General features: G+C 60.5%; 3 protein-coding genes across 4 annotated transcripts; 1 reads left to right on the top strand and 2 right to left on the bottom strand.

Moving 5' to 3' along the window:
• Positions 1-4,758: 4,758 nt before the first annotated feature.
• On the top strand, positions 4,759-5,919 carry TOMM5 (translocase of outer mitochondrial membrane 5). The gene is made up of 2 exons (XM_021551849.3): positions 4,759-4,933; positions 5,616-5,919. Exons 1-2 carry the CDS (start codon positions 4,813-4,815, stop codon positions 5,648-5,650), a joined length of 156 nt encoding a protein of 51 aa, XP_021407524.1. The 5' UTR covers positions 4,759-4,812; the 3' UTR covers positions 5,651-5,919.
• A 3,982-nt stretch (positions 5,920-9,901) lies between these two features.
• Positions 9,902-11,986, bottom strand: EMC4 (ER membrane protein complex subunit 4). 2 transcript variants are annotated; one of them, XM_021551829.2, is made up of 5 exons: positions 11,878-11,986; positions 11,697-11,796; positions 10,938-11,091; positions 10,320-10,480; positions 9,902-9,980 (listed from the first exon to the last, which is right to left on the bottom strand). In XM_021551829.2, the coding sequence occupies exons 1-5, from the start codon at positions 11,952-11,954 to the stop codon at positions 9,945-9,947; spliced, it is 528 nt and encodes a 175-aa protein (XP_021407504.1). In that variant the 5' UTR covers positions 11,955-11,986; the 3' UTR covers positions 9,902-9,944. The 2 variants fall into 2 exon arrangements, with proteins under 2 accessions (XP_021407504.1, XP_021407505.1); XM_021551830.3 differs by lacking the exon at positions 11,697-11,796 and having other exon boundaries at positions 11,878-11,964.
• Positions 11,987-15,252: 3,266 nt separating this feature from the next.
• Positions 15,253-18,399, bottom strand: EXOSC5 (exosome component 5). Its single transcript, XM_021551842.3, has 6 exons — positions 18,243-18,399; positions 17,049-17,162; positions 15,870-15,991; positions 15,651-15,791; positions 15,497-15,586; positions 15,253-15,416 (listed from the first exon to the last, which is right to left on the bottom strand). The coding sequence occupies exons 1-6, from the start codon at positions 18,355-18,357 to the stop codon at positions 15,324-15,326; spliced, it is 675 nt and encodes a 224-aa protein (XP_021407517.2). The 5' UTR covers positions 18,358-18,399; the 3' UTR covers positions 15,253-15,323.
• Between the last annotated feature and the right edge of the window lie 1,069 nt (positions 18,400-19,468).

Raw genomic sequence — 19,468 nt, 5'->3', positions numbered from 1 at the left:
AATGATGTGAACAACAAGAGAGATAAAGAATTATTTACATTCATCCTCAACAGTTTCCGAGGCTTCTGCCTGGTTAGAAACCTTCATTTTCTCTCTGACTGAGTTGAGAATATCCACAGGACACATACGGGGTGCCCAGCCAGTGTCACAGCGGCTGGGACAGGCAGCAGGGGATGCCCGCTGGGACCCTGAGCTCTGAGGGTGCAGAGCCCCCTCCCCGTGACCAGCCCGTGCTCTCCCGGGTCACACACGGCTGGTGCCGAGCCCCCGTGGCTGGGCAGGTGGGCACAGCCCTGTCCTGCTGCTCCTTCTCCTCCGCCAGCACCAGGGACCGAGCTGTGCTGTCCTGGGGTGACGTTATGGTGCTTGTGTCCCAAGTCGTGTGTTCTGTTTATGTCTGGTATTCTGTTCTGTGCTTTCAGAACTGACTTTGAAAGTGAAGGTTTGTTTTGTCTTGTTATCAGCCGGCTCACCTCCCCCATGGTCTGTTGTCTAGAAGAGGCTGGTGCTGGCTTGGCTTGGCTTGGCTTTGCTTGCTTGCTTCTGCTTTTGCCTTTGCTTTTGCTCGATAGTTAGTTTAGCTGAACAGTCCAATTTTTTACCTTTCCCTTTCCTGAATATCACTCCAACCTGCTCTGGACTGGACCTGGGAACCCCGAGGAGCACCGGGAGCCTGCGCTCTGTGATCTGCAGCAGCCATCCCCAGTGCCCAGAGCAATCCCCAGCGCCCAGACCCGGCCGACCACCCCCAGGAGAGACTTTCTGGATTTGTCATCTCTTCAGAGTGGTGAAAGAGTTTTGTTGTCATCTGGTGTTGTTACTTTCTTTGGAGCTGGGGAGGGTTTTGTTTGTTAAACAAACAGGTTATTTTCTGCTTCTTTCAGAGAAAATTCTCCCCAAATAGGGTGGGGGGGAAAGGGCCAAGGGGGTTTGTTTTCTGGGGGCTCCTTCCAGAGGTTTTTCTCCCAGATTTGCCCTAAACAGGACATGTGCCCAGCAGAGACTGTCCTGTGCCCGACACTGTCCCAGGAGGTGCCTCTGGGCTGGCAGGAGCCCCTGTGCCCCGGTGAGACGGGTCTGGAGCTCAGCCCTGGGGCCGTGGGGCCCCCGGAGCTGCCGGGGACGAGCGGAGCCCCGGCAGGCACACAGAGCCAGCTCTGGGTGGGCACAGAGCCGTGCTGCTGTCAGGCTCGGCCAGGATGGAGTCCTCGGGAGCTCCAGCATCACCTGCCTCGCCTCCCCGTGCTCCGCTGCCAGGCTGCCCAGGCCCTCTGCAAAGCCTCTGCTCTGCATCCCTGACACACCTCGGGTCCAGTCTGGTGAGTGCAGGTCCCTGGTGCTCCTCTGTTTTATCTATTCCAGCCTGGCCCTATAGTCTGTCATAGACAAACACCCTACCCTTGACAGCTCAGCCACCTCAGGTGGCTCCTATGACAATGCTGGAAACCGAAAGTTTTAATAAAAGGCAAAATAAAAAAGCTCTTTACAGAGAACAACCAAGCCAGGGCAAGAGGTTCTTGCTCCTGCTAAAACACTGCACAAAAGCAATTAACTTATTTTGTTCTCTTCTTTCCTAGGGAATTGCTTAGGCAGGACTTTTTGTGTCCTGTCCAATTGGCTATCCTTAAGTTTGAGGTGAAGTCCCCAAGGTCCTTTGAGGTGTCTTTTAACCACATTGAGGAGAGAAACTTCTGGGCTTTTGTCCTTTTTAAGGGGACAAAGGGTAACTTGTTTAGGCCTCAACAGGGGCACAGTCCCTCCACATCTGGCCAGTGGATGCAGTTAACAGTGCCAGGGCCAGGCTAACAGTGCCTGTTCCAGGAGCAGGGCAGGCTGTCCTTCCACATGAGCCATCCTGAGCCATCCCCACTGTGCAGGAGAGGAGAAACACCACCAGACAGTGCCTGACGGCCACTCCACAGGAGGTTTTTATCCATCAGGCCACCATGGGGAGCTCCTTGCTCCTAGAAACCCGACTGAGGTCTCAAAAGGAATTATCAGGGCAGTTTTAATTTCTGTGGGCTGTTTCTCTCCAGCCCTCTGCACCAGCAGCGTGTTACCATAGCTCCAGAACGTCATGGGAGCAATGGGGAGAGAAGCCTGAATTTCAGCTGAGTGTCTGGGCTTGGCCAGTGTGAAAAATGCCAATCACTTGGTTTATAAAATTTTAAAAGTTTAATAATAATAAAATGCTTATAAAAATAGTAATACAATTGCATGAATAAAATTTAGAGTTAGGACAATCACAAGACAATAAAAAGCAAAGAATTATGGACATCTGGATGCTCTTGGACACTAAGTTATGATAAGTATACTTTGTGAACAAAGGAATAACTTTAAAACCAAAAGCCTGTTGCATATTCATATATTCTTCATGGTTGTGTATATATTTTATTTAAAACAAGAACTCTGTCTGTTGTATGTTAACTATTTCTTTTATTCCCCATGGCATCAGTGAGTCTGAGAAAGGCCTGAGGAAATTAGCTTCTTCCTTTCACATAGCAGAGTTTCTATTTTAACATTGTGCTGGAACCTGAAACTGTATTTAACACTCTACTTAAGAGAATTAATACAGCATAACTTTCTAACATTACACACATAATACTCATTGTAACATTTGCGAAAAGCCAGTCATAAAACATGCATTTTTCTCAGCCAGCTTCCCAGGCAGCTCTGCCCAGCCATGCCCTCTCTTCTGCATCCCACCCAGCATCAGCCCGGCCACTGCACCTGCAGCCTGCATCCCTGGGCTCGTGGGGCTGGTTTCCACCCAGATCCCACAGATTTCCAGGAAGATTACCCACAGCAATGGTGTGAGAAATGCATATTTTATGATTGGCTTTTCACAAATATTAAATGGAATATTATATGTATTGTGTTATATTGATTTGAAGTGCTGTATTAACATTTTAATAGTATGGTAAATGTAGTTTTGTAGTTAAAATAGAAACTATGTATGTGGGGTTTTTTTTAAACAAATGAGATACTCACTTTGAGATAACAGTCACAGAACCCCTAAATCTTCCAGAGAAGAGAAATTGATGGTTTTCTTATCAGAAGAAGCTCATTTCTCCAGACCTTGCTCAGACTCGAAGACACCATGGGGATTGAAAGAGTTGGCATACTCCAGAGAGAGTGTCTTGTTTTAAATAGAATCTATGCATAATGTCATATATATACCATAAAGTATGTATGAATATGCAACAGTGTATGGTTTTTAAGGGTGATTCCTTTGTTCACAAAACATGCTTGTCGGGGCTTACGTGCCCGAGAGCATGCGGACATCTGTAATTCTTTGTTCTTTATTGTCTAGTAATTGTCCTCGGGGTCTTGCCAACTGACCCCAACACCTGAGGGGTGAGCAGATCCCACGGGACGCCGGGCTCTGAGGTGCTGAATCTCCTTTCCTGAGCCCGGAGAGCCCGAAGCTCCCAGGGCAGGGGGTCTGGAGGAGCTGACACCCTCTGCCCGCGGTGCAGAACCGGCCGTGCCCGTGGAGGGCTCGCGACATGCGGCGGACTGGGCTGAGGCTGTCCCTGTCCCTGTCCCTGTCCCTGTCCCTGTCCCTGTCCCTGTCCCTGTCCCCTGTCCCTGGCCCTGGCCCTGGCCCTGGCCCTGTCCCTGGCCCTGGCCCTGGCCCTGGCCCTGGCCCTGTCCCCTGGCCCCGGCCCTGGCCCTGTCCCTTCTCCCTGTCCCTGTTTCTTATCGCCGGCGGGGGACTGTACAAACCAGGAACGGACGGGACTGCTGAGGAACGTGTCCCCAGCTGTTCATTTTCCAGCATCACTCTCATTCCATGGTTATGACAATGGGAAGGTGCCAGCAGCTCACATCCCAGCAGCAGAACAAGAACTTAATGTTACATCTTACTTTAAAAGCTTTTTGACCAGTCACACAAAGCAAAAGCACACTGGCACTAGTTCTATCCAAGCTCTTATAAGCACACATACCTTTGGTTAAAGCAATGCTCGCTTATTTCCAATACAATACCTGCTTGTAAGCCTTAAGATACAATGCACAGAGCTCCATTATTAAGCTTAGACCTTCCTAATATCTCACCAGAGATACTTTTCTGCACCTTAGGGAGTTATTCTACCCCAGTGTTAACACACAGACCATTGCTCTATTTGTCCTTTCTACTTCTTGTATAATTTTTCTGCTGACAAATCTCATGGCTACTGCTGAGCTCTCATCACCATCCTGCTGTCTCGGAGGCCTTTTGCAGCGTGCCCAAACCCCTCTGATTGTAAGGAATCTTTCTCTGTTCGCTCTCCCTGTGCCGCTCCGTGTCCCTGTGGCTGTCCCTGCCTGTGCTCGTTCTCTCTGTTCCGTGTCGCTGTCCCTCTCTCCGCCCTGTCCCGTGTCGCTCTCCCGTCACGCCCGCTCGGAAGTGACGCCGTCTCGCTCCCGCCTCCGCTCCGGTGCTGCCGCCGCGCGTGGCCGCAGCGGCGCCGGGGCCGGGTCGGGGTCGGGCCGCGTTCCGCGTTCCGCGCTCCGCGCTCCGGGCTCCGGGCTCCGCACTCCGCGTTCCGCGCTCCGCGTTCCGCGCTCCGCGTTCCGGGCTCCGGGCTCCGCGTTCCGCGCTCCGCGTTCCGCGCTCCGCGTTCCGCGCTCCGCGTTCCGGGCTCCGGGCTCCGCGTTCCGCGCTCCGCGTTCCGCGTTCCGCGCTCCGGGCTCCGCGCTCCGGGCTCCGCGCTCCGGGCTCCGCGCTCCGCGTTCCCAGCTCCGCGTTCCCAGCTCCGCGTTCCGCGTTCCGGGCTCCGCGTTCCCAGCTCCGGGCTCCGCGCTCCGCGCTCCGCGCTCCGCTCCAGGATGTTCCGCATCGAGGGGCTGGGGCCCAAGATGGACCCGGAGGAGCTCCGCCGCAAGATGCGCCGCGACGTGCTCGCCTCCGTGCGCAACTTCCTCATCTACGTGGCCCTGCTGCGGATCAGTGAGTGACCCGGCTCCCGGGCCGTGCCGGGCCCGGTACGGGGATGTCCCGGCCCCGGGGATGTCCCGGCCCCGCCGTGCCCCGGCCCCGGGGATGTCCCGGTCCCGCCGTGCCCCGGTCCCGGGGATGTCCCGGCCCCGCCGTGCCCCGGCCCCGGGGATGCCCCGGCCCCGGGGATGTCCCGGCCCCGGGGATGCCCCGGCCCCGCCGTGCCCCGGCCCCGCCGTGCCCCGGCCCCGGGGATGTCCCGGTCCCGCCGTGCCCCGGTCCCGCCGTGCCCCGGCCCCGGGGATGTCCCGGCCCCGGGGATGTCCCGGCCCCGGGGATGCCCCGGCCCCGGGGATGTCCCGGCCCCGCCGTGCCCCGGCCCCGGGGATGTCCCGGCCCCGGGGATGTCCCGGCCCCGCCGTGCCCCGGCCCCGGGGATGTCCCGGCCCCGCCGTGCCCCGGCCCCGGGGATGTCCCGGCCCCGGGGATGTCCCGGCCCCGGGGATGTCCCGGCCCCGCCGTGCCCCGGCCCCGGGGATGCCCCGGCCCCGCCGTGCCCCGGCCCCGGGGATGTCCCGGCCCCGCCGTGCCCCGGTCCCGCCGTGCCCCGGCGCCGTGCCGGTCCGGGGCGCTGCCCAACCCGCAGCAGTCCGGCCGCGGCCCGGGCTCGACTCCGCGCTGTTTCCTCCCGCAGCTCCCTTCATCCTGAAGAAGCTGGACAGTATATGACCCCTCGGGCCCGGCGGGATGAGTGGCAGCTGCTGTCCCGCGGGGCTGGCCGCCCGGCACGGCTCGGCACGGCTCGGCACGGCCCCCGCGGCCGTGGGGCAGAGCATTCCGTGCTGCGTGAGCAGAGCCCCCGTCCATCCCGCACACGCTGCGGCTCGCCGGCCCGCCCGCGTGCGCCGGTCTGCCCTTCATCCAGCTCACCTGCAGCGTGAAATAAGCGGGAAATAAATGGAAATATAACAACGGAAATAAACGGGAGAGCAGCTGTGCCTGCTCGCTGTTTATTTGTGACAGTCATGGGTGGGATGGGGCTGGCTGGGATTGCTCCCTGGCTGCTGCTGTGGCTCTCCGAGCCTCCTGGAGGGGCGGCAGGCAGGTGGGATGTGCAGACACGCGGTGGGCACGGCTGGGAGGGCAGGAGCCAGGGCAGGGCAGGGCAGGGCGCTGCCCCCAGCCGGCTGTGCCAGCTCTGCTGGCCCGGGACCCGCCAGGACCTCTCCTTGGCTCCCGGGATGGGGGCTCATCCCCCGGGCAGGGGTCCTGGAAGTGCAGCTCAGGTTTGGGAACTGGGTGTTTTGTTGGGAGCAGAGCCACATCCCTTGGAGACTCCCTGCCTGCGGCCTCGGGTGCCTGCTGCATCCAGGGAAATCACCCATCTGCATTCCCCTGGGAAATGAAATCCAGGGCGTTCCTGAGCTCAGGTGACGTGGTGGCTGCAGGGAGGAAGAGGCTTTTCCCCTCCTGTCTCAGAAGGCATTTTCCTTCTGCCCTGGCCCAGGGGTGTCCCCGCCAGGTCCTGTGCTGGGGACAGTCCCGACAGCAGGGCCAGGGCTCAGGCTCTGGGTGTGGTGGACGTGGTGTGTTACACGCTGACGTGGGGGAAGGATGTAAAACAGCACACAGCTGGCCCCGGGCCCAGCACAAGCCCAGACCCCTGTGAGATCCACATGGGATCCCCAGGCACTCGTGCCCCTCAGAGCAGCTGTTTCTGTGGCGTTCCCAAAATGATCCAACCATCCCACTTCTGTGCACACCTGCCAGCGGGGAAGCTCTGTGATTGTCCAGCACTAGCCAGGCAACTCTCTTCCCACTCTCACCCACATCTGTGTCTCCTTGCCTCACAGGCCCCTGGTTCTGCTAACGGGGTCCCTTCCCAGGCCGGCTGTCGTTCCCAGGGATGCCGCACCCGCCGTGACTGCCCTGCTGGGGTGAGCAGAGCTGTCTGAGCTCCAGCGGGAGCAGCGTGGCCTTGCCAAAACCTCAGGGACGGGGCAGAGACAGAGGAAAGAGACCCTCCAACTGGCATTGGTGTGCAGCAGCCCCTGGAGACACGGCTGGAAGGACAGGGAACACTGCCAGCAGAGCTCAGAGCAGCGGCTCCTGGACAGAATTCCAGGTGGCCGGGGGGCTCAGGGCCCCTGGGCTGCCCCAGGCACGGGGCAGTGGCTGTGCCCTGTGCTGGCACTGCTGAGCCTCCATCTCCAGGGCTGTGCCCAGCTCCAACCCCTCAGCTCAGGCAGGGCCTGAGGGGCTGAAACGTGGCCAGGAAAAGGAGCTGGGAAGGGAATGGAGCCCAGGAGGGGATGAGGGGGTTCGGAAGGGGCTGGAGCCCCAGTAGGGGAAGGGAGCTGGGAAGGGAATGGAGCCCAGGAGGGGATGAGGGAGCTGGGAAGGGAATGGAGCCCAGGAGGGGATGAGGGAGCGGGGAAGGGAATGGAGCCCAGGAGGGGATGAGGGGGTTCGGAAGGGGCTGGAGCCCCAGTAGGGGAACGGAGCTGGGAAGGGAATGGAGCCCAGGAGGGGATGAGGGAGCGGGGAAGGGAGTGGAGCCCAGGAGGGGATGAGGGAGCTGGGAAGGGAATGGAGCCCAGGAGGGGATGAGGGAGCAGGGAAGGGGCTGGAGCCCCAGTAGGGGAACGGAGCTAGGAAGGGAATGGAGCTCAGGAGGGGCTGAGGGAGCTGGGAAGGGGCTCAGCCTGGAAAAAAGGAGGCTCAGGAGGACCCTGTGGCTCTGCACAGCTCCTGACAATGCTGCCTGATGAAGAATTGATTGCACCTGGTCTGTTAATACAGTGATCATTTAGCAGAATCGTTAGGCTATGGAAGTGCACATCCAAAAGTACAATAAACATTAACCAAGAAGGGAAAAAGAAAGTACACTGTCACCCTGATTCTTAAGACTTCTTAAAGCCTTCTGAGTTTATATTCCTTTGGAGAACTTTCTCACACAATTTCTGTAAACAACGTATTGTTTACATTCTTTTATGGGGGTGGAAAACACTTGATGTACTAGTGATTTGTCCAATGTCTTTGGAGAGGTGAACCGTTCACTCTCCAATCCAATGTCACCCTTGGGAAGGTATAAAAGACAAAGTCAGATAATAAACGTCCCTTTTTTACCTTGCAAGCAGCAGGTGGTCCGCGTGGTGCTTTCACGTGTCCCACAGCGACAGTACACTGCACCCACTCCCAGCCCCACAAATGAGCGAGCCAGGCCAGCTGTGCCAGCCCTTCTCCTCAGGTCGCCCTGTGGTCACACACAGCTGTGGGGTCCCCGGCACTCAGGGACCCCCAGACACCCCGGGACATGGGGATGTGTGTGCTGGGGAGGGAACGCATGTCAGTGACTGCAGGGAAGGGGTCACTGTGTGTGTGTGTGTGTGTGTGTGTGTGTGTGTGTGTGTGCTGGGACAAGGTTATCACCACACGTGTGTGTGTGTGCTGGGACAAGGTTATCACCACACGTGTGCTCCAGAAGAAGCTGTCAGGGATGTGTTCACCGTGTGTTTGTGTGCTCTGGAGAAGCTGTGAGGCCACACGTGAGCACAGCTGGGAACAGGAGCCCTTCCTATGCTCAGGATTTCAAAGCCCACAGCCCCTCGTGTCCAGCTGAATGAGGAGTGGCTGCTGCTCCTCGGGCTCTGCTCCAGGAACAGGGACAGGAGCAGAGGGAACGGCTCCAGGGCAGCTCAGGGTGGAACCAGCAGGAATTTCCCCATGGAAAGGGAGCTCAGCCTGGAGGTGCCCAGGGAAGGTTGGAGTGCCCATCCCTGGAGGTGTCCCAGCAATTCCGGAGGTGCACTCGGAGCTCTGGGCTGGGGACAAGGCGGGGAGCAGGCACAGGCTGGGCTGGACGGGCTGGGAGGGGTTTTCCAGCCTGGATCCATCTGTGGGATGTGTGGCCATCGGGAGATGCTGTGCCTGGGGTCACTGTGCCCGGTGACACCCCGGGACACGCCACAGCCCAGCCAGCTGAGGCACAGGTGACATCCTCATGTCCCCACTGACTCCACAGAAGGAGGCCCTGCCCCATCCCTGCCCCCAGTGCATCTGTGGTGCCACTGGGAACACTGGGCTGGTCTGGAAAGGCACTAGGAGCTGGTGGGATATACTGGGATCGGGCTCTGGGCCATGATAACATCATCCTGGAGTCCTGGATCACACTCAAAGTCCTGCAGAGGGCACAAGGCTATACTGGGAAGCCCTGGTCCATACTGGAAAGGAGAGGTTTGGCTCTACTGGGAGCAACAGTGGGAGAAATTACTGCAAAAGTGGAAAAAAAAAGTATGAAAGAACAAGGGAAAAGGACAAAAAAGGGGCACAAATGGGCAAGAAGAGGTGAGAAAAACAGTCAAAATTGGGAAATTACCAAAGTAAAATGGTGAAATGCTGCAAAAACCAGCAGGGTAGGCACGCCGAGCACCATCCCAGTGTAGGCCCACTGCTCCCAGTACAACACTGGCCTGCACCACAGGTCTGCTGGCACAGTCCCAGTATGTGCCCAGTGCTCCCAACATACCACCAGCACTCCCAGTACAATGCTAGCGAGCCACAGCTCTTCAGGCAGGATCCCAGTATGGCCCAGTGCTCCCAGTACAACACCAGCATCATCTACAGTCAAATCAAGATCCTGATATGATCCCCAGTGTTCCCAGTACAAAGCCAGTGCTTCCAGTATGGAGCCAGCCTCAGGCTGCAACTCTCCTCATGCCGGCCAGAAGTGAATTCCCAGTGTTCCCAGTATGGGTCCTGTGGCTCTGAGAGTAGCTCCAGTGCAGACCCCAGCACAGGCCCCAAAGCTCCCAGTGCTCCCAGTGCAGGTCCCGAGGTTGCCAGGGCACTCCCAGCACTCCCAGTACAGATTTCAGTGTGCTCCCAGTGCTCCCAGTCCAGCCCAATAAACATCTTTTAGCTCAGCCCAACCCAGTGCTGCCAGTCCCCAAACCCTCAGAATTCCCCCCAGAAACGGTGTCACCATCCTGCCATGGCCTTTATTGGTGTGGGGCGCAGGGGGTCACAAGATCAGGCCCCCCCCAGTGAACTCCATGCGCTGCCAAGAGAGGGGAGAGAGGAAGGGGTGAGTGGGGGTCCTGGGTATCTAACCCACAACCCCTGACCCTGCCGGGTGACCCCTGACTCTGTGGGGTGACCCCAGGACCCCTGACCCTGCAGGGTGACCCCAGGACCCCTGACCCTGCAGGGTGACCCCAGGCAATGCAGGGTGACTGCATGACCCCTGACCCTGCTGGGTGACCCCTGATCCTGCAGGGTGACCCCAGGACCCCCAACTTTGCTGGGTGACCCCAGGCAATGCAGGGTGACCCCATGACCCCTGACCCTGCCAGGTGACCCCTGACCCTGCAGGGTGACCCCAGCACCCCAGGCTCACCTGCGGGGGGGTGACGAAGGCCAGCCAGTCGGAGGGGCGGGTGGGCAGCAGCCCCATGGCCTGGCACTTGTAGAGGGCTAGTGCCAGCCCCAGCCCATTGCCCACCAGGAACACGAGGCCCTGCAGGGCCCGCCGGCTGGAGCTCTCCAGGGCCTTCAGAGCTGGGGGGTACAGAGGCCACCGGGTGCCTGTCAGTGACCCCCAGGCCACCGAGCTGCCACAGGGGTCACAGCAGTGGGCAGCACCATGGGGGGACTGCTGGGCAGGGCGAGGGCTGTGGAGGTGACTGTGGGACACATCTGGCCATCCATGGGGCTAGGGACACCCAGGGGCTGTGAGACACCCAGGGGGTTGTGGGGACACCCAGGGAATTGCAGGAAACCCCAGAGGATGTGGGGACACCCAGGGGCTGTGTGACATCCAGGGGGCTGTGGGACACCCAGGGGCTGTGGGACACCCAGGAGAGTGTGGGGACACCCAGGGGGCTGTGGGGACACCCAGGAGAGTGTGGGGACACCCAGAGAATTGCAGGAAACCCAAGAGGATGTGGGGACACCCAGGGGGCTGTGGGGACACCCAGGGGGCTGTGGGGCTGTCCCCACACGGGGCTGCACTCACTGGCAGACAGGGACATGAGGGCCTGCAGCGGGCGCCAGCCCATCATGCAGACCATCATGGCTGGGAAGATGGAGATGGTGTTGCCGGCCATGTACATGATGAACAGGTTCATGGGGATCTGCTTCAGCGGCGCCAGAGCCACGTCCCAGCAGCGCTGCAACGACAGGGACACGGCGGGCGTGGGGACCCAGGGGGGCACGGGGACCCAGGTGGGGCATGGGACCTGGCATTTGGGGGACCACTGGACAAGCATGGGGATCCAGGGCAGGTATAGGGACTCAGCATTTGGGGATCCTGGGGTGGGCATGGGAACTCAGCATTTGGGGGTCCCGGGGTGAGTATGGGGACCCGACATTCAGGGGTCCCAGGGCAGGTATGGGAACCCGGCAGTGGAGGGATCCCAAGGTGGGTATGTGGACCCGGCACTGGGGGTCCCAGGGCAGGGACCACCCGTCACGCGTGCCCGGGGCTGGGGGGACCCGCAGGGCCGGGGCAGGGCAGGGACGCGGGGCAGCAGCACCCCCACGGGGAGCGGGGGTATGGGGACCCAGGGGTGGCCTGAGGCAGGGACCGGCGGCTGTGCGGGCGCGGAGCTGGGACAGGGAGCACACGGGGACCGGGATCTGCGGGGACCGGGATCTGCGGGGAGCCGGGCCAGCGCTGCCCCGGGCCAGCGAGCCCCGCGGTGAGCACGGCCCGCTCCCGCACGCGGCCCGGGCCGTGCGGGCACCCGGCGCACCCGGAGCCGCTGCCCCGCACCTTCTCCATGAGGATCTTGTCGCTCTCGTGCACGCCGCCCTCCCCCAGCTGCCGCTCCGCGAACCCGAGCGGGCCGCGGCCCTCGGCGGCTCCGCGGGGCCTGCGGACAGCGGGGCGGCTCAGCGGGGCGCTCGGTGTCCCGGCCCTCACCGAGCCCCCCCGAGCCCCCCCGAGCCCTCACCGAGCCCCCGGAGCCGCCCCCAGATCCAGCGACCACTTGAAGCGCCGGCCCCGCAGCGCCGCCGCCGCCGCCGCCATGTCCGCGCCGCGTCACGTGGGGCGGGCACGTGGGGCGGGCACGTGACGGGACCGCCCCTCACGGACACCCGGGGGACCCACGGGGACCCTCAGGGACCCACGGACACCCACACAGGGACCCAAAGGGGCACACACGGGGACCCACTGCCCCCTACTATTGCCCCCCTATCCCTACATCCCCCACCGATCCTCCTCTTTGACTCCACATCTTCTCCCAATTCAGCCCCCGCAGCCGCCACGCTGGGTGTACCAGCACAGGTGTGACACTCCCACGGGTGCCATGCTGGGTGTGCCAGCACAGGTGTGACCACAGGTGTGACACTCCCACGGGTGCCATGCTGGGTGTGCCAGCACAGGTGTGACCACAGGTGTGACACTCCCATGGGTGCCATGCTGGGTGTGCCAGCACAGGTGTGACCACAGGTGTGACACTCCCACAGCCGCCATGCTGGGTGTACCAGCACAGGTGTGACACTCCCATGGGTGCCATGCTGGGTGTGCCAGCACAGGTGTGACCACAGGTGTGACACTCCCACAGCCGCCATGCTGGGTGTACCAGCACAGGTGTGACACTCCCACAGCCGCCATGCTGGGTGTGCCAGCACAGGTGTGACACTCCCACAGCCGCCATGCTGGGTGTACCAGCACAGGTGTGACACTCCCATGGTTGCCATGCTGGGTGTGCCAGCACAGGTGTGACACTCCCACGGGTGCCATGCTGGGTGTGCCAGCACAGGTGTGACCACAGGTGTGACACTCCCATGGGTGCCATGCTGGGTGTGCCAGCACAGGTGTGACCACAGGTGTGACACTCCCACGGGTGCCATGCTGGGTGTACCAGCACAGGTGTGACACTCCCACGGGTGCCATGCTGGGTGTGCCAGCACAGGTGTGACCACAGGTGTGACACTCCCACAGCCGCCATGCTGGGTGTGCCAGCACTGGTGTGACACTCCCACAGCCATGTTGGGTTTGCCAGCACAGGTGTGACACTCCCACAGCCATGCTGGGTGTGCCAGCACAGGTGTGGCACTCCCATGGTTGCCATGCTGGGTGTGCCAGCACAGGTGTGACACTCCCACAGCCATGCTGGGTGTGCCAGCACAGGTGTGACACTCCCATGGTTGCCATGCTGGGTGTGCCAGCACAGGTGTGACACTCCCACAGCCGCCATGCTGGGTGTGCCAGCACAGGTGTGACCACAGGTGTGACACTCCCACAGCCGCCATGCTGGGTGTGCCAGCACAGGTGTGACACTCCCACGGGTGCCATGCTGGGTGTGCCAGCACAGGTGTGACACTCCCACAGCCGCCATGCTGGGTGTGCCAGCACAGGTGTGACACTCCTACGGGTGCCATGCTGGGTGTGCCAGCACAGGTGTGACCACAGGTGTGACACTCCCACAGCCGCCATGCTGGGTGTGCCAGCACAGGTGTGACCACAGGTGTGACACTCCCATGGGTGCCATGCTGGGTGTGCCAGCACAGGTGTGACACTCCCACAGCCGCCATGCTGGGTGTGCCAGCACAGGTGTGACACTCCTACGGGTGCCATGCTGGGTGTGCCAGCACAGGTGTGCCACTCCCATGGGTGCCATGCTGGGTGTGCCAGCACAGGTGTGACACTCCCATGGGTGCCATGCTGGGTGTGCCAGCACAGGTGTGACACTCCCACAGCCATGTTGGGTGTGCCAGCACAGGTGTGACACTCCCACAGCCGCCATGCTGGGTGTGCCAGCACAGGTGTGCCACTCCCATGGGTGCCATGCTGGGTGTGCCAGCACAGGTGTGACACTCCCACGGGTGCCATGCTGGGTGTGCCAGCACTGGTGTGACACTCCCACAGCCATGTTGGGTTTGCCAGCACAGGTGTGACACTCCCACAGCCATGCTGGGTGTGCCAGCACAGGTGTGGCACTCCCATGGTTGCCATGCTGGGTGTGCCAGCACAGGTGTGACACTCCCACAGCCATGCTGGGTGTGCCAGCACAGGTGTGACACTCCCATGGTTGCCATGCTGGGTGTGCCAGCACAGGTGTGACACTCCCACAGCCGCCATGCTGGGTGTGCCAGCACAGGTGTGACCACAGGTGTGACACTCCCACAGCCGCCATGCTGGGTGTGCCAGCACAGGTGTGACACTCCCACGGGTGCCATGCTGGGTGTGCCAGCACAGGTGTGACACTCCCACAGCCGCCATGCTGGGTGTGCCAGCACAGGTGTGACACTCCCACAGCCGCCATGCTGGGTGTGCCAGCACTGGTGTGACACTCCCACAGCCATGTTGGGTTTGCCAGCACAGGTGTGACACTCCCACAGCCATGCTGGGTGTGCCAGCACAGGTGTGACACTCCCATGGTTGCCATGCTGGGTGTGCCAGCACAGGTGTGACACTCCCACAGCCGCCATGCTGGGTGTGCCAGCACAGGTGTGACCACAGGTGTGACACTCCCACAGCCGCCATGCTGGGTGTGCCAGCACAGGTGTGACACTCCCACGGGTGCCATGCTGGGTGTGCCAGCACAGGTGTGACACTCCCACAGCCGCCATGCTGGGTGTGCCAGCACAGGTGTGACACTCCTACGGGTGCCATGCTGGGTGTGCCAGCACAGGTGTGACCACAGGTGTGACACTCCCACAGCCGCCATGCTGGGTGTGCCAGCACAGGTGTGACCACAGGTGTGACACTCCCATGGGTGCCATGCTGGGTGTGCCAGCACAGGTGTGACACTCCCACAGCCGCCATGCTGGGTGTGCCAGCACAGGTGTGACACTCCTACGGGTGCCATGCTGGGCGTGCCAGCACAGGTGTGCCACTCCCATGGGTGCCATGCTGGGTGTGCCAGCACAGGTGTGACACTCCCATGGGTGCCATGCTGGGTGTGCCAGCACAGGTGTGACACTCCCACAGCCATGTTGGGTGTGCCAGCACAGGTGTGACACTCCCACAGCCGCCATGCTGGGTGTGCCAGCACAGGTGTGCCACTCCCATGGGTGCCATGCTGGGTGTGCCAGCACAGGTGTGACACTCCCACGGGTGCCATGCTGGGTGTGCCAGCACAGGTGTGACACTCCCACAGCCGCCATGCTGGGTGTGCCAGCACAGGTGTGACCACAGGTGTGACACTCCCACAGCCATGCTGTGTGTCCCGCCAGGCCTGTGCTGACGCCGTGTCCGTGTGTCCCCACCCTGGGGTCTCAGGATCCCCCAGGTGCTGGGACACGTATCCCCAGCCCGGTCCCCGTGCGTGCCGCTCTCAGGAGACGCTGTGGGCACAGACGGACTCAGGAGGCAGAGCGGAGGGAGAACAGTCCTTTACTGAGGGCCGGGGGCCCAGGCCAGTCCAGCTGCCCGCGGGCCGTCCCTGGCTCAGGACTTGGAGTAGCGGCGGCGCACAGAGTCGCGGTAGAACTGGAAGATGGTGTCGGCGGCGCGCTGGGCCACGGCCAGGCACTGCTGCATCTGCAGGGGCGAAGGGCCGGGAGTGAGGGGCCCCCTGTGAGGGATCCTGCACCCCAAAACCCGCGCGGGGAGTCCCTCACCTCCTGCACGGAGCAGCTGCCCTTGGTGGTGACCATCAGCACCTTCCTGTCGGTGCTGGCGATGGCGAAGGTGAGGATGGCGCGTGCCTCCTGCGGGGACAGGGGTCAGCGGGGCTGGGTGGGCACCCTGGAGCAGGGCTCCCCCCGGGCTCACCTGCTCCTGCCGGGCTGTGGGGTCCAGCAGGATGGCGCCGTCGGGCTGCAGAGCGCAGGTGACGCCGCAGAAGAGAGCAGAGAGGGGCAGGCCCGCATCCAGCAGCGCCATGCAGGCGGCATTCAGGCAGCAGGAGAGCAGCTGTGCGTGTCAAGGAGCCACAGCACCAAGAGCCCCGCTCCCCCGGCCCCCCGGCGCCTCCCACACAGCAAAGGATACCGAGCCGGCGTCGCTGAGCACCTGCAGCACCAGGGAGATGGCGGTGCGCGGGTGCAGCACGCCCAGCACCACGGCCTCGCACGTCTGCTGCAGCAGCTGCTCCCGGCTGCGCTCCAGCACACCTGCGCCGAGGGCAGAGGGTGTCAGCTCAGCCACAGCCCCTGCCCCGGGAGCCTCAGAAAGAAAACCCAGGCCCAGAGCCCAGCGGGCTGGTGGGTGCCCGGGGAGTGCAGAGCCCTGCACGGGGAGCTCCTGCAGGACACGGCAGGGCTGCAGGGACGAGCCTGGGGAAGGAGGAACTCCTGCGGACGGTGCTGGCCGTGCTGAGCGGGCTCCGGCCGTGTGAAAAATGCACCTTTTATGATTGGTTTTACAAACGTTACAGTGGATATTGTATGTGTCATGGTAGAAAGTTATGCTGTATTAATGCTCTTAGGTACTGTGTTAAATATAGTTTCAGGTTCCAGCATAGTATTAAAATAGAAACTGCTAGGTAAAGGGGTTTTTTAACTGTTTGCTTATCAAAAGAAGCTAATTTCTTCAGGTCTTGCTCAGACTGGAAGATGCCATGGGGATTAAAGGAAACAGCTGACATACAACAGAAAGAGTTCTTGTTTTAAATAGAATGTATGCATAACCAAGAAGGATATATGAATATGCAACAGGCTGTTGTTTTTAAGGTTACTCCTTTGTCCACAAAGTATACTTTTCATAACTTAGTGTCCGAGAGCATCCAGACATCCGTAATTCTTTGCTTTTTATTGTCTTCCAATTGTCCTAACTCTGAATTTTATTACTGTAATTGTATTACTATTTTTATAACCATTTTATTATTATTAAACTTTTAAAATTTTTAAAAACCGAGTGATTGGTGTTTTTCAGAGCGGGAACAGGGCTGGCAGTGGGGTCAGGCCCAGAGGCAGAGCAGAGCCAGAGCCAGCGCGGCACTAATTAGTGACAGCAGCCGGGACTCGTCACCCAGCAGCAGGGAGAGCATTAATTAACCACACAGCTGGGGAGCAAACGAGCAGCAGTGCCTTTGCTTGCTAAAATGTGGCAATAACACAGGGGTTTGTGGATTTGCCACCCAGCAAAACTGATTTACAGTGCTGTAAATAAACCCAACACGGCGACTCTGGGGGAAGAGCCTGCTCCGGGGCAGGCGGGAGGCAGTCCCACCTGGCAGCCCCACCTTGGGGCGCAGCAGCACGTCCAGCGCCGCCCGGTCTGGCAGCTCCTTGCTGATCTTGGCCTCCGCGGGGCCGTACAGCCCGGCCAGCACCGAGGTGTCCCCTGGGCACACAGGGCAGCGCGCTCGGTGAGGACGGGAGGGCACCGGGAAGGGCAGGAGGGGAGCCGGCCAGGGGAGAAGGGGAGCCCTGCGACCACAGCACCACAGAGCCTGCGGGAAGGGCTGGGGAGGAGCGAGGAGTCCCGGGAAGCTGAGCCGGGAATGACTAGGAAGGAGAGACTCGGGGGGAAGGCTGGGAAAATGAACCACAGGAACGAACGAAGGGCAGAGCCGGCGAGTGAGCCCCGCAGAGTCTGCAGGATGGGAGGGGATGGATGGATGGGGATGGGGATGGGAATGGGGTGGGGATGGGATGGATGGGGTGGGATGGGGATGGGATGGGGATGGGATGGGGTGGGATGGGAATGGGATGGGGTGGGATGGGAATGGGATGGGAATGGGGCTGGGGTCATCAGGATGGTGTGGGATGGGATTGATTGGGATGGGATGGGAATGGGATGGGATGGGATGGGATGGGATGGGATGGGATGGGATGGGATGGGATGGGATGGGATGGGATGGGATGGGATGGGATGGGATGGGATGGGATGGGATGGGGTGGGGTGGGGATGGGATGGGATGGGATGGGATGGGATGGGATGGGATGGGATGGGATGGGATGGGATGGGATGGGATGGGATGGGATGGGATGGGGTGGGGTGGGGTGGGGTGGGATGGGGTGTGGATGGGATGGGGTAGGGATGGGATGGGGTGGGGATGGGATGGGGTGGGATGGGATGGGGTGGGGATGGGATGGGGTGGGATGGGGTGGGATGGGGTGGGATGGGATGGGAATGGGGCTGGGATGAGCGGGATGGGATGGGATGGCATGGGATGGGATTGCGGCTGGGGTCAGCAGGATGGCGTGGGATGGGATTGATGGGGTGGGATGGGGGTGGGATGGGGATGGGATGGGAATGGGATGGGAATGGGATGGGATGGGATGGGATGGGATGGGATGGGATGGGATGGGATGGGATGGGATGGGATGGGATGGGATGGGATGGGATGGGGATGGGATGGGATGGGGGTGGGATGGATGGGACGGGACGGGCAGCCCCGGGCAGCGCAGCCCCACAGACCCTGCAGGAAGGCGGCCGAGCCGTCGGGCCGCGAGAGCAGCCCCAGCTCGCAGGAGAAGCGCCGCAGCCGGCACGGCCCGTCCACCGCCTCCGCCTCCACCACCTCCGCCGCCATCGCCGCCGGATCCCCGCTCCGCCGCCGCTTCCGCTTCCGGGCCAAGCGGCGGCCAATCACAGACGGGCGTCGCGACATCCAATGAGCGCTGGGCATCGCGATAGCCAATGAGCGCCGGGCAGCGCGATAGCCAATGAGCGCCGGGCAGCGCGATAGCCAATCAGCGCCAGGCGTTGGGGCAGATGGGACAGGGGGACTCTATCATGCATCGCGTATGAGATAGATGAATATGCAACAGACTGTTGTTTTTAAGGTTATTCCTTTGTTCACAAGGGATGCTTTTCATGACTGAGTGTCTGAGAGCATCCAGACGTCCGTAATTCTTTGCGTTTTATTGTCTTGCAATTTCCCTAACTCTGAATTGTATTACTCTAATTGCATTACTATTTTTATTATTATTAAACGTTTAAAACTTTTAAAAACCAAGTAATTGGCGTTTTTCACAACGACACCAGGGGAAGAAGGAAAGTCCTGCCTCTTGTGTTTAACTGCTGTGTCCGTGCTGCTGTCAGCACCCGCATCCCTGTCCGTGTCTGGTCCCTGCCCCTGGCCGGGGTCCCCGGGGAGGGGCACCCCGAGCCCAGCCCGGCCACAGCCCCACATGGACACAGGCTGGGTGGCTGCAGCGGGAGCCATGGGGCTCCCCAGAGGAACCCACAGCAGCTTCAGCCCTCTGATCGCACCCAGGAAGCTCCTAAATCACAGCATGAGCCAGGCTGGAAAAGACCTCTGAGATCATCAAGTCCCAGCTATGCCCTGACACCGCCTCATCACACCCAGGCTTTTATTAAACTCCTGAAGGGACGGTAACTCCACACCTCCCTGGGCAGCCCATCCCAGTGCCCAGCCCCTCTTTCAGTGGAGAATTTTTTCCTGATGTCCAACCTGACCTTCCCCTGCATGCTGCAGCTCACAGCTCCAGCTGAGCGCTGAATTCTGTTGCTACTCTGATTTTTAAAAGTGTTAACTTTTCTTTTACAGTTCTTTTGAAAGTTTCCAGATGTTGTTATTGGACACAAAAGGTGTACACAGAAGTTTGGTGAGTTCAAGAGAGAAAAACAGACAGTTTTATTTCTGACCTTGCAATGTAACATAAATAATGTAATTCCAA

This window comes from Lonchura striata, chromosome Z (assembly GCF_046129695.1).
Source record: "Lonchura striata isolate bLonStr1 chromosome Z, bLonStr1.mat, whole genome shotgun sequence".
Taxonomy (NCBI): domain Eukaryota; kingdom Metazoa; phylum Chordata; class Aves; order Passeriformes; family Estrildidae; genus Lonchura; species Lonchura striata.
This window is presented reverse-complemented; position numbering and strand designations above follow the sequence as displayed.

Excerpts from the sequence above, each read along its gene's own strand:
- TOMM5 (XM_021551849.3), top strand. The coding sequence starts at position 4,813 with ATGTTCCGCATCGAGGGGCTGGGGCCCAAGATGGACCCGGAGGAGCTC. Across the intron at positions 4,934-5,615 it reads CGTGGCCCTGCTGCGGATCA|CTCCCTTCATCCTGAAGAAG; the intron begins GTGAGTGACCCG and ends TTCCTCCCGCAG.
- EXOSC5 (XM_021551842.3), bottom strand. The coding sequence starts at position 18,357 with ATGGCGGCGGAGGTGGTGGAGGCGGAGGCGGTGGACGGGCCGTGCCGG. Across the intron at positions 15,992-17,048 it reads CCCCAAGGTGGGGCTGCCAG|GTGTGCTGGAGCGCAGCCGG; the intron begins GTGGGACTGCCT and ends CCCTCGGCGCAG. Across the intron at positions 15,417-15,496 it reads GCAGCTGCTCCGTGCAGGAG|ATGCAGCAGTGCCTGGCCGT; the intron begins GTGAGGGACTCC and ends TCGCCCCTGCAG.
- EMC4 (XM_021551829.2), bottom strand. The coding sequence starts at position 11,954 with ATGGCGGCGGCGGCGGCGGCGCTGCGGGGCCGGCGCTTCAAGTGGTCG. Across the intron at positions 10,481-10,937 it reads CCTCATGTCCCTGTCTGCCA|CTCTGAAGGCCCTGGAGAGC; the intron begins GTGAGTGCAGCC and ends TGTACCCCCCAG. Across the intron at positions 9,981-10,319 it reads CCTTCGTCACCCCCCCGCAG|CGCATGGAGTTCACTGGGGG; the intron begins GTGAGCCTGGGG and ends CTCTCTTGGCAG.